Genomic DNA, 14,028 nt, shown 5'->3' on the forward strand with positions numbered 1-14,028 from the left:
TTCTTCAAGGCCTTGAGAGGCAAGCAGCTTGGTGTCTGCTGGGATGCTGCAGTTTGAACCTTTGGCTGGGACAGGCGTCACACTTCCTTGGATGTGGTGACTGGCTGGCCCAGGATCAGTCATGCAGTTAGAGGGAAGCTTGCTGTAAAACACTGCAGTGTAAGGGTTAAGCACACATCTGGGTTCAGTGGTCAGACGGGGCACTGGCCTCAGAACTTTCTGGTTCTGTTCTGGGAGTCTGTTTTTTCCTATCCATCAGTGCCTATGCTAGCACAGCTGTGTTGCCAAGCATTACACGTGAATTATTCAAGAGTTGCCTGCAGCTCAAAAAATCCACATGGCTCCAGTATCATGACTTAAAGCTTTGGAAAAAGTACAATGCTCAAATTATGTTTTGTAGGCTTTGGAGAAAAAGACTATTTGATTAAAAAGTTTGCATCTAAATTTGCTAAAATCTATATTTTAAATATGATGTAGAACGATGTGTGGTATGCATCCGTGTGTGCAAACTTTTTATCTTCTTCTATGTACCTCATCTGAATTTCCAAGGCTAATGGAATGCTTTCCACCCACATTGCATTTGCTTTCTCTCAAAGTATATTTTAATTTCTGAAAATCATCCCAGTTGCCTTTGACAAGAGCTTTTATCTCCTTGTTTTCATTTCAAATTACCCACCTAGAGCTCTTTCTGCAAGATGTAGCTTTCCAAAAGCTGTTTCTGAGAGAGGGTAATAATTTTCCCTAGAGATTTTTCTCCCCTCGTGTTCCCTACCCTCACACAAAAGAGTGGTATTATTCTTTTTGGATGCATATTATCCTTACTTTTGTCTTGGCTATATCTGCGTTGTTTATGAGTGTTAGGAGGACCAGGAGTGGGTTCCCCCCTCCTCTATTCTGTAGGGAGTTTAAAGGGAGTAGACTTGAAGAAACACCAAGTTTATGGGGTTTCTTCTAACATGTGTGTTTACTTGGCTTGTTAGTTCACGATTGATCACAAAGTAGTGCAGTTCTTTCCTCTCAGGAAAATACTGATTTCTTCTAAATTTAGTTTTGGAGTTTTTCTTCCTAAGATCAATTACTTGTGTAAAGAAAATTTATGTAAGACTCAATAGTTGCAAGCATATATACACAATAAGCCAATTAAAAAAAATACGCAAATGAACGAACCCAAAACTTTGGTGCCGTTCTATGAGTTTTTTGATGCTGTCTGCTAAACATCATGTAACTCTTGTGGCACAAAGGAATACCATCCCCCTGTACAGAATTAAATGTGAGCTGGAGAGCTCAATATTCCACCTGCTTTCTGCTGCAGCTAAAACTAAAAAAGCCATTCTATTACCTAATTACTGTGTCATCTTTGTAAGGACATTCTTACTAAGTTATATTATTTCTGAAAGATATTAAGAAGATAATCATTTGAAATAAGGAAAAATTCACTACAGATGAGTACAAAGTTCTACTTAGAGTAATCAGTTGTAAAAACAATATGGTAAAGTCCTTCATATACAGCATTTCTGCAAAAATGATCTCATTGTGAAGAGGGACTTCAAAACTGAAAATGGTACTAATTACAATTAATGCTACTATATCACTGCAGAAACTCTAAGTGTGTGCATAGAGGGATGTGTGTACTTTCATATTTGCTGTATATACATTATACATGCACATTTACTTACATTAAAATGTAGGTGTATATAAAGGTATTATGTAAGGAATATTAGGAATAATGTTCTAACCCTGGTGCTAAGCTCTCCTCTGTAGCACCATATTCAGGTTTTCTTCATAATGGTGTGAGCTACGCAGGGTTCAGAAAACAACATCAAAGTTGACCAGAGAGCTAGAAAACCTTGCCTCTGAGGAATAAAAAAATGACAGATTTGATGTTTCTCAGCTCAGAAAATAGAAGAGGGATGCAACCCTTAAACAGAGAAAATATATTGATAAGGTAAAGAATAATTCTTTTCTGTCTGCCGGAGTCTGGGCTTAAGTAGTCCAAGTTGCCTGAAAAATGTGATTATACAGAAAGAAGAATTCTTAAATGATAGAGAAACTCAAGCACTGGAATAAGCCACCTACAAAAGCTGTGAAGTCCTCATTACTGTAGAATTTTAAGAACAAGTTAAACTGGTTCTGAAGCATGATTTTGAGAAAACTGTTTCTATATTGGAGCAGCAGAATAGAAGGTCTTGGCTCCTAGCCCTGATATCTGCCATCGATTGGGTGTTCAGCTGTCACTAAAAAAACAGTTTAAGTTAAATCTGCTTGCTGACCCTTGATAATGGTGTGGTAACTGATAAGGATGATGGTGACTTCTTATGAATCTCATTCTGACCAGATGTATTCAATTGAATGAAGCGAGTTAAATGACTAGCTCTAGTTACAGGGTATCAAATTCCAGCACAGAGGTAGTAAGTCTGGAGTAAGAAGGCTACCCATGTATTGCATAAGTTTTAAGCTGAAGGGAAACAGTGTTTCCTGTTTGTCAAGGGAATTTCCAGGGAGTATCTGTAAAATAGTAATTAAATATTTTTTTTGTTTTGGTTGCTTCTAGCCGTTTGAAAGTGGCTAGAATATCTTGCAGTACTGCACCTCACATGTGGGGCAGATGCACTGACTTATGGCTGTTTCATTTCAGTCACTAAACCTTACCATGTACTCTCACATGTATCTGCATATTTCATACGTCTGTGTGTTTCATCAAGGTCTTTGAAACCTTGAGACCTTAAATAAGTTCCCTTAGCTTTCAGATCACATGTTGATTTAATAATCTTTGCAGACATTTATAGCACTATCCCCACACCATCTTCTTTAAACTACTAGAAAAATAATTTGCAGAAGTCTTGAAGAATTCTATGTAGCACATCAGAATAGCAACCCACGACTCTCAGCTTTGCACTTAACTTCTGGCAATTGCTTGATACTTTCTTGCACTGCATTGTTTTTGGTGCTACATTTTGATAACCACTGGAAGACTTAAGAGAGTTTACAAGAAGTTATTCGTGTTCTTGGCAGCTTAGTCACTGATCATGTGATGTCAGTGCTCTGTGATTCACTTCTGATTCATTTCAAATTGTACTCTAGGTGATACAGTTGGAACCTGCTTATGAAATAAAGGCCTCTTAAACCTAGAAAAGCTAACTTTTCTTTCCTGCAAAATTCAGATTGGTTGAGACATCCTTGGCATTCTTACTACTGCCCTACCATTGCATTCGTTGCATTAGAGGGAAGGTCTCAGTACAGCAATCTTCTCTACTGAACATTTTCTTTCTGTTATTTACCACAGGCTCGTGGCCATCAGGACCTGGTGAAAAGCAGACAGTTTGCTATTAAAGCCTTACTGACTTTTGAGTAATTTGTTTCTCTAAAGCATTTGAGGAACAAGGGATATTTAAGCTATTTTTAAATCATGGCTTGCAGATTATGAGGACTCACTCACTGGATCATGCAATAGGGTGGCTGATGGGCCTACATTAGAATGTTTTAACCCTTGTGTGTTCTGAGTCTCAAATAAGAAATGGAACTTTTGTAATTGGAGTTTTTAGTGGCTTTGTGCTACTACATAGGTCATAAAATACTTATCATTAGCTGGCATTGTGCTGTCACCCATGGAGTTAGAGTGCCAGAAAAGTATATTCAACTTCTGCTTTCTTTTCTGTTTCAGAGTATATTTATTAAAAATCTTAGTACAATAATGGAATTTACAGGAGAAAAACATGCAACCAGCTGGTTATTTGTATTTTGCTGCAGTGAGAGCAAGCTAAGGCTTACACAGTAATTTGCAGCTTTCTTTAGTGTAAATTGACTAACTGAAACACACCCACCCCACTTGAGTTAGTATTCACTCAGTGGTTTTGCTCAGTAGGCTGTGTGGTTAGAAGAGGGTATACAAACGGAAACGAAAAGGAGTTTTTAAACAAACTGCTGGGGGTTCAGGAGAATGCTGCAGAGGCACTCAGAGGCACGCTTGCAGCACAGTCAGCCCTCTTGCTGGCTCCACCATTTGCACAAAGATGCTGTACATTGTAAATCCTGTGCTGGTACGCAGTCGTGTGTAAATCGTGTGCTGGTACAAGCCGTGCAGGCTTGCTGTTCCATGCTCAGCTGTACTGGGAACATTTAGATTTCTTTTTGCAGAGTGTTTGTTTTGTAAGCCATCACGAATACAATGGGGATTTTTTTGTGAAGGTGAGGCTTTCAGTTGGATAAGAGAACAGATAGCCCCAAACCTAGTATTGCTATAGTGTGTGCAAAATAATTGCATGTCATTGTAATGAAGTGTATCTCTGTTGTAAGATAATTAGGTCTGGATGTGGTGAAATATAAATACACTTTTATTATGCAGGAAACACCCTAAATGTGTTGACCTAATTACTAATGGTAGGCAGAAAATACTGTTTTTGTCTGCACCTTTGTGACATGAAAAACCCAAATGGAAGAGAGACCTGGTAAACAAAAATTCAAATGGGAACCTGCAGCCAAGTGATACATGTGTTATGTCATAGCAGAGGATTTTGGAATGCACACAACGAAAGTGCTTAGGGAGAGAGAGTGTTATTTTTTGTCTTTGTTGTCTGGAAATGATCTATATTAAGCACTTATGAGAAGTTGTCTATTCTCAATAGTATGTGTGCACATATCCATTTAGCTTTCAAGTTAAGCATATATTGGACTGTTTTCCTGATTAAACAGGACCTAGTGGATGGAGCATCTGGCAGAACACCAAATTTTGTCAAAGGATGAAAATTGATACAGGCCTCTGTGTGCAAGGCCTAAAATAATTTTACTCTTTGTGAAGACACTCAAAGAGTACAAAATGTCAAATACTAAAGGCCTGAATAAGTATTGGTTCTTGATGTCTCAGCCTCCCTCTGGAAATTTCCCACTACTCTAGCTGAATAACTTGCTGGTTTGCCCTCAGTGCTATGCTGTAATACCTGGGCAGTTTGTATCTCAGAAGAATTCTTTCAGTAAGGAATGAAATTCTATTTGCACACGAACAAGGAACACATAACTGGTTCATGCTGTAAAACTGAGAACTCATAACATAAATCAAAAGGCAGATCAAGAACTTCCCATTACTTGGGGTCTCTACTGCTCTCATTCATGGGGCTGTAGGATTGGCACTTTCCACTTGCCCATATCACCGAGGATGGATACATTTGGTGTCTTCCTGTAGAAGGGCATGGTAATTCTCACCCAGTAACTAATTTGGATTATCTTGTTTTGCAAATGGGCTAAGTTTACTGTTCCATTTTGGTGATGTGCAAAAGGGAGAAGTGCCTTGTCCCGCCTTCCATAGCAGTAGATGCCATTTCATATGCTGGAAATCTGCTGTTTTCACATCCCTCTTCCATTTTGCCATATTGTGCTTTGCTTCTCTATTTTGTTCCTGCTACTGCTTTTTAAAGAGATGACTACATTTATTCCCATAGAGGTTAATCTATTTAAAATTATTTGGAAAGATATTCTTTTGTTTTTGACAAGGTGTCAAATTCCAGTTCAAGTTACTTAGGTTCTCTTAGGACTGGCTGTGGGAGAACATTTTCAATTAATATTTACACACACGTTCCCTATCGTTTGTTGCAGAAATGAAAACTTTTCAAAGTGTTCTGCTACATTTCATGTCCTTGATCTTTTTGGAATATACAAAAAAATACCCCACAAGACACAGAAAACGGATGTAGTCTAAAGCCCTTCTGCTGAAATCATTTGTAATGCATAGCTCCATTCGTTGTGCAGTACATTTAGGTCCACCACAGGGAGTATGCACAGGTTAACCTCTGGGTTTCTAGCATATGTTGTATCTCATTCCATGTGCATGGGTTCACATCCGTGCTCCTCTCCTGTGTGTGCAGTTTAGTGTTTTATGTGTCACCTGTATGAAAAGGCTCACAAACCCTTGAGAATATTGCTGCTGTGTTTGATAAATGTAGTCATACCAATGACTGGCTGATATGGATCAGTAACTGAACTGTTTTGGTCTATAGTTCAATGTTTTGTTTCCAGGTTTATGTTCATATGCCTAAAGCTAAGTATTTAACTGCATTGTTGGGCCTGGATCATTATGTGTAATTATCTGGGCATTCTGACTACTTTTGAGACACAACTGAGTTTTTGCTTGCCTTTTTTCCCCCTTATTTTTTTAAGGGTCTTCCAAACACAGTAGTGAAATGTAGTAGTTGTTACATGGTTGTCACCAGAAAAATTATGCACTCCCTAAATTAGTAAGTTACTGCTGTCTTTGAAATAGCATACATAAACAGATCTGGTCAGAATTAAGCCTGTTGCAAATTGTTTATGAAGGTGTAGCAAGATTTCAATATGAATAATCCTTTTTATTTTTAGATTTAGAAGGAAATGCATGTCAAAACAACCAGCTGCTAAAAATAATTCTGGCCATGCATCAGTTTTTCATCTCCTCTGCAGACATGCTTCAGAAACTCGTTGATCTATATCCTTTATAATCTCCACCTGCTTCTAAGGTAACTTGATAGCCTGACAAGTTTGAAATGGGTAAGTAGAGGATATTTGATCTAGGGGTGTATTAGTAGTCTACTAATTAATTTGTATACTTGTTCTTTACAGGTTTTGGTTGTATGGTGTGCTTTTGTTTGGTTTAGGGTTGGCATTTTTTGTTTGTGGCATTTAGCTTGTTACACACAGAGAAAAAGATGAAACTCCAAGTCAGGTTTTAAGCAGGATAAATCACCCTCTGTTGGCTGTGGTGGGAATATCTAGCAGGTGTTAGATCAATGTAGGCACCTCAATTAGATACTGTGAACCTGGGCCTAAGTTTCAGGTCTGTTTCTCTCTCTGTCCACTATCAATCAAAGAGCAAAGAACAAAACTATCATTGGGATAATAAAAATTTTCAATAAAAATTCTTCCTCTCGCACACTCTCAAAATTGCTGAAATAAATCATAAGCTTTTCCTTTCTGCTTGTTCCCATTTTGAGTTGACTGCCTGGGCTCATGTATGTGTGTTTCTGGCTCATTAGATTTTTCACAGTGTAGCTACTAGATCTACTAGATCACATTCACAATACTAGCCTTTCTCTGGAATTTTTAATTGTGGAATATGTTACCTGTCTTCTTAGCTTTACAAAATGCTTACTCCTAATTAGATGAGCACAGTAGAGGATGGAGACCTGTTACACTAAGAATCTCCATCCAGTTTTGGTACCATTCAATTTAATAATCCTTCCTTTCCCCAAACTCTATCTTCCAGGCATTTACAAGCAGCATCCTTTACAACAGAGCTTTACTGGAACATTGACTGTCTGTCTGTAGCAGGTCTGTCCTGCTGCTTCTCTAATTACAGGTGTTGGGCCAAGTGTGCTAAGCTACAGCTTATATGTGGTGTAGAGCTGCATTTCACTTGGGCTCAGGGGCTCTCGGAAAATGGAACAAAGTCAGGGCTTGCATCTTCCTTCTGAGATGGAACGTTTTCTACAACCAGAAAAGCAATTCAAACTTTTATTACACTTGCATATTTTGCAAGCTTGGTTTTCAACTCTGTGTATAGCTCCCTGTAAAGACATTGAAAGTTAAAGACAGTTTTGAATGGAGCAGACAGTCTGGGCCTCTTCTATTTTCCAAAACCTTGTGAGTGTTCCAGTTGCACCATTTCCCATCCCCTAAATTATGGAAGTGATTTTAGATGGTTACAAGTTCTTTCTGCATCATTTAATTTTAGACATTCAGAGAGGGGCCCTTAAAAATATTTGGGAACTTACTCAGACTTCACCAGTTCTACAGTCAGCCTGATGTAATCCCACTTAAAGGATGGATGGCATGTCCCCTCAGCTGGGGTGGATTTAGGCTGCAGTTAATTGCGATCAGATTGTGAGTGGATCCACAAAGTATTTTTATTAAATTATGCTTTTCAGGCATGAAAATATGTGTGTCATCTCCATCAGAAGAATCAAGACATACATAATACATTTTCAAAATGGATTTTTCATGGCTTCAACAGACATTGGCTACAATATCAAATCATGTTTTAAAGAGCTAAGAGACTAAAAATATGGTTGTTTCTTTCAGTTGCCAGAGCAAGCCAAATGAAAACTCTTGTGTAGCTAAAAAGGTGAGGTTACTGTGGAGAGGCATGTTACATTTTGCTCTACCATTGTCTACAACTGGTTATGTTTAAAAGAAAATAGCTTTTTTTTTGCTTTTTTTTTTAGATCTCCAGCTGAATTAGCTGGAAAGGATTGCTTCATAAATACATTGATTGATAAATCTGGTATGAATATTTCAAATTTTAATGACATGTGTCAGTGCAGAAGTTTTATGAGAAATTGTGAGGCATGTTGCAAAGAAACATGTAGAAAACAGACTCCCTTCACTGGTTGACACTGCTCAGTACTCTGGCAACTGCATCAGTATTACTCATAGTAGTCATAGTTGCAATAAACTTCGCTAACAACCTTGGGATATACTTTGTATGTAAAACCCTAATCTGATGTAATATTTGCCATGAGCAGGATGATTCTTAATGCTTACAGGTTGGGAAGTAATCAAGCATTTTGCATCATATGTGAATGGACGTGGTTTCCCTTAACAGCTTTCTACCTATCTGAATGCTTTAGAAAATAACTCTTCCATGCTGTGTGTAAAGATATGCTATTTTGTGAGGTAAGTATATTCTTGGTTGGTAGCTGTTAATTGTTAGTCTGCAGTCATCCATGTGACAAATATAAATATGTTTTTGCATATCTGAAAATGACATTAAAGAGAGAAACAGGTATTCTGCTTCAGCTTTTCAAGGTTCACTTTATCAGGTTTACACAAAAAGGTCCAACTGACTTTTAGCAGATCCATTAAAATCAGTGCATGAGCTGCCAGGTCACAGTCTTGGACTGTTCGATTCTGTATGAATCTCTATCTTAAGTGTCTGTGAAAATTAACAGCTCATGAAATGATAGAAGTGTGTCTGATATTATTATATAGGTCTGTTAAAAATTAAGTGGGATATTGCAGACATATTTATACTAAGCAAAGCTCAATTGCATCTGGTGTTTAATTCTCCTTAGTAATTCTACTTCATCACTTGCAATGGTCCTGGAACACTTATTTTTACCTATTAAGTATAGTAAAGTTTGATATCTCAATTTAGAAAAAACAAAAGAAAGAAAGTATTCAGCGCTAGTAGATTAATGATACCCCCTTTTTACACAAAGGGGGAAATTATTAGCAACAGGAAAGTAGAATTTGTTTTAAATTGTGATGATTCTGTTCTCTCAGAGCAGATTATTGGTTATGTCAGGATGTCTTAGTGTTGTGCGAGATCTGGTAACATTTTTGCTTCCAGGCAAATCCATACATATTTGTGTGTGTGTTTTAATTTTAATAGGTATTGGATTACAGAGTTCTGGATCATGTTCAAAATGGACTCTAAACTATCCACAGCTATGGAGGAATTTCAAGAGGTGGTTCGAGCTAATGGTGAGGAGTTACATTGTCGTCTAATTGACACATCTCAAATGTGAGTGTCAAAGTCTCAATATACTCGGAAGACAAATTTTGTTCTGAATTTCCTTTATTCGAATGTCATGTCTCTCATAAGTCATATGTTAGCTATCCTTAGAAGAATATATACTTCATTACAGATGAAATATACATTATGTAGAGGAACAGAATGCCTTTCAGGAGTGGCTTAAGTTCAGTTTACCTGCAGCGTAGACTTTGTGCTGATTCTCTGTGACAGCTGGGTTTTACCCTAGCCAGGGAACTTAGAAAATTTGTCGATACCTAACAGTTCTGCAAGACCACTTGAAATCAATGAAAAAGGAGACTACAGTTTGATTGGGTAAAAATGAGATGAGGTAAAAAAAGTGTGTTTATATTTTAGCAACAAAGGTAGGTGAGGATATAGTTTATTGCATTGTCAGACCCTTTATAGTGTTTACATGATTTTGGTTATAAAATACGTGTCATGACAAGAATAAATCCTAGAGCTGTACATCACATAGTTCTTTCTTGGGAAGATATCTTTCCCTGTTACATGAGAGTGAGATAGTTCTGTGGGACAGTACAAGTGACAAAACAAGTGTCAGTTTGGAAATGCATAGGCTAAAGCAGAGAGAAGTTTGGTATACATTTTGTAGCTGGTTATGAAAGAGGATGTTTAGCTTTTCAAATTGAAATAAATTTTATTACTCTGTGGGTCAATAGCAAAGGGGAACAGTTCATACTCAGAGGTTGCTCAAGGAAATTCAAGAATTATTAAATGGAGGAGTGCTGTATGTGTTCAATGAAAATGAAGTTACAGACAGCTATTTTGAAAATGTAGAACTGATTGCAGAAACTATATAGACTCTCATGCTGTTTAGTAAGACAATTGTATTGTACATAAGATGCTACATCAATACAATAAAGAATAACAATAATATTTTGTCATATAATCTCTAATGCATAAAAGGAGTTCGCTGTTTAGAAATTCAGATAATTCACTTTTTACTGCAGTAAGGCAAGCAAACAATGTTACCTCTGACTTAGGGAAAGAGGAAAATTTTGCTCTTCAGTAAATAACTTGGAGTAATTGTTTTTTAAAAGAAATTCCAGGGATTGGTCTAGAAAGCTGACACAGCGTGTAAAGGCCAACACCAGTAAGAAACGGAAAGTCTCACTTCTTTTTGATCACCTTGAGCCAGAGGAGCTGTCAGACCACCTTACCTATCTTGAGTTTAAGTCTTTCAGAAGAATATCAGTAAGTTTTATTTGTTTGTTTGTTTGTTTGTTTATGTGAAGCAAATATGGGAAATACATAGAAAATACAGCAAAGAGGCAGTCTCAAAAGATTAACTCTGCTATACAAGATGTTGGACATCCTGTGTCTGTTTCCAGACTCTTTCATTTTACTAGTCCTGAAGGTGGCCAGTGGAACTTGGATTCTTAGATAACTTAGATATCCTTCTGCTACAATGAGAGTGAGAGAATGAACCTCAACTGTGGAAGAGTTGAGGCAAGATCAGTTGGAAGAGAAGTAAACTTTCTTCCAGATCCAAGATCTCCTTCCAAAGAAGCTAATTCTGTTAGAACAAGGGATGTCATCATCTCTTGACTCAAATCAGTAATCAGGCTGAAATGGGATGAAGGAAACTTGAAATGTTCTCCTAGAATGCCAACCTTCTGTGGCTGTAGTGAACAGCGCAGCAATCCTGGGAAGTGAATAATGGACTGCATTGAAGATGGACTCGGCTTGCCTTTTTGATTGTGCATACAAAAGAAGATTAGAAATAAGAAAGCACTTTAGAAAATGCTGGTTTAGAAAACGCCCTTCTAATGTAAGGGGAGATAACCATATTTTATTATACAAGCTTTCATATACGCAAACAATTCTTATGGATTTATCTAATTTATTTTTTCTTTCCTTTGATTTGTTTTCTCAGTAATGTTTGTAGCTGATAAGATGCAAACTTCCCTATCCACCTTGGCTTAACTTGCATCATTGTATGCTACAGCATTGCCTCTTTTAAAACCTGATACAGTTTACACATGGAAAAGTGAATGTTAGAGACTAAAATCTAGGATGGTTGTAAAGTCTGTGTCATAAGACTGAAAGCAAAGTGGTTTTTTCAGGGTTTTTTTTTCCTGTTGCTGTTACATTATTGTTTTTGGTGGGGGTTTTTTGTAGCATTACAATATGAAGTTGAACCTGTGCAAGAAAAGGGGCTCTGACTGGATGGTGGAAGATTTCACAGTCGTGTTTTAATGTACTTTATTTTGAGCTGACAGTACGTGACTCTGTGTTTTGTGTTAAACTCAAAAAGCTGTAGAACCGAAGTCATGCACTGATTGCTGCCTGTAGGCAGTAATAATATGCAAAGCTTATATAACTTACCATTTTCAAAACCTCTGTGAAGATGTGAGGTAATTAATGAGTATTACCAGTGTGGTTTTTAGTCAGAGTGTCAGATGTGTCATGGAGTTCCAACTCTTACATACATGCATACATTTTATATGCAGGGTACCTGCATATGTCTTTGTATAAATTGAGCTTACCAAGACTCCGGTCAGAAAATAACATAATTAATAATTAGGTACATTAATTAAATCTTTGCAGAATATGGTGATGATGCCCTAAGCCACAGAACCTTTCATTATTTTAATATGGCATCTCATATACTGGGAGAAAGACTGAAAATGACCAGCTGTGTCACTAGTCACTGAAATAACTGTTTAAAGGTTTGGCCATTTGAAAGTCAGAAGGGAATATTTGATCACATAGAGAGTATACAGAAAAGTCTTCCATGAGATACCATCCATCTTGCAGCAAATTACGATGCAAGGAGTGGTGTTCACAGTGTAATGACTGGAGGCATGCTGGTGCTTGGAAAGTATTTTAATCTATAGTCATGAAGTACAGGGAGTCCCCAGTCTTTTGTAAGAATCTGGATTCTGGATTCTTGTTGAGGCTCTTAAGTTAGCCATCACAATAACAGACTCTTGCAATATTTAAATACCTAAACTTCTTTACTGTATCTGCCACTAACAAGCTTGTTACAGCTGACCCCATTAATAAATTTGTGCACCACAATTAATACAAAACTTTCAAGTGGCATTTTAGAGAATAATTTCTTCAACATTTAAAAAAAATCTTTTCTGAAGGAGATGACTGCTGAGAGAAAAATATAAATTGATTCATGGTTGTACTGAAACTACTGTGAAGTCCATAATTATGTAGTCAGATATTGAAAAATTATCTATCTGTATAGAGTAGTTGCTTAAATTTCAAGATCCAGCCAAACCCAACTGGGGTTCAAAATTCAAAGAGTAATTGTAATGTAGGTAATCTCAGAGACAGCTCTACTAATAACTAATATTTCTTCCATTTTTAATTTAACAAGGAGAAATCTAGAGGTGTCTGCTGTCATATCTGCTTTTAAAGTGCTAATAATTCTTATTAAACAGATGGAAAAAGCTTATAAAGCTGCAAGAAGATGAGAGAGGAACAGTGAGAAAGAAAAAGCAGCCTGACAATTTATGACCTTTGCTTAAAGATCAATGCTATTCCACATATTCCCGTGGAAAGGAATGTATATCTCTTACAGCTATGAGTGTTTTTGGTAAGGTTTTAGTATTAGTGGTAAAGAATGAGTGTAAAAATCCCATGTCACATTTTCTGATGATTCCAATTCTTGGGTATTTTTGTTAATGGATAAATCAACAGAACAGATAAAAAATGCATCAACAAAAGCAAATGATTTCTTTAATCTTAATGTAAGAATTTTTTTTTAAAAAAAGTGTGTCACACGGATCTACTCAATAGTTTTAGATTGCTTGATTAAATAAGAGAATCTCAGAAGTTGTATGAAAAGTATTAAGGAGTCTGTAGCCCTCATTCTTAATGGTTTTATCTCAGTTTCGTATTAATTCCATTGATCTTGCCTTTTCTCTTAGTGTAGCTTAATTCAGAAGTGTGCCCCGGCTACAGAATACATAAACTGAACACTGAGCTCTCTTAAACTATTACTGAGTTATTAGATTGCAGTTTAATTCAGTCTAACCTTCCCTATAGAAGTCTAGACTCAATGAATCTAAGAAGCCACTGAGGCTGGGAGCAAAGCCCAATTCTGCTCATCCTGGGGTTCATAAGAGCCAAGGCTCCTGAGACAGGGCAAAAAGATGCCTTCAGTTAATTCAATTAGTTGAAGCTCCTGCTTTGAATTTAACAAAGCTTTCACAAAGGAAAGATTTCGGTTTTATGAATATTTAAGGTGTAAAATACATATTTTAGATTTCATTTGATAAGCAGACCTCTGTCCACACACAGATCATGAGGCGTATGAAACTACATGAATTTTCATTTACGCTTCTTTTGTTTGTTTAAGTTCTCAGATTATCAGAACTACATTGTGAATAGTTGTGTGAAAGAGAATCCAACAATGGAAAGATCCATTTCTCTTTGCAATGGAATCTCTCAGTGGGTGCAGCTAATGGTTCTCAGCAGACCAACACCACAGCTACGGGCTGAAGTGTTCATCAAGTTTATTCATGTTGCACAGGTCAGTTAAAATCTGGCAT

General features: G+C 37.0%; 1 protein-coding gene across 1 annotated transcript in view; it reads left to right on the plus strand.

The window, feature by feature from the left end:
- The window catches only part of RASGRP1 (RAS guanyl releasing protein 1), a 37,472-nt gene that overhangs the window by 9,761 nt on the left and 13,683 nt on the right, over window positions 1–14,028 (plus strand). Inside the window, exons 3-7 of the mRNA XM_063398819.1 lie at window positions 6,346–6,451; window positions 8,575–8,637; window positions 9,356–9,487; window positions 10,558–10,711; window positions 13,836–14,009. Coding sequence (XP_063254889.1) covers window positions 6,346–6,451; window positions 8,575–8,637; window positions 9,356–9,487; window positions 10,558–10,711; window positions 13,836–14,009 — 629 coding nt within the window. The remainder of the gene's footprint in view (window positions 1–6,345; window positions 6,452–8,574; window positions 8,638–9,355; window positions 9,488–10,557; window positions 10,712–13,835; window positions 14,010–14,028) is intronic.

This window comes from Prinia subflava, chromosome 5 (genome assembly GCF_021018805.1).
Source record: "Prinia subflava isolate CZ2003 ecotype Zambia chromosome 5, Cam_Psub_1.2, whole genome shotgun sequence".
Classification (NCBI taxonomy): domain Eukaryota; kingdom Metazoa; phylum Chordata; class Aves; order Passeriformes; family Cisticolidae; genus Prinia; species Prinia subflava.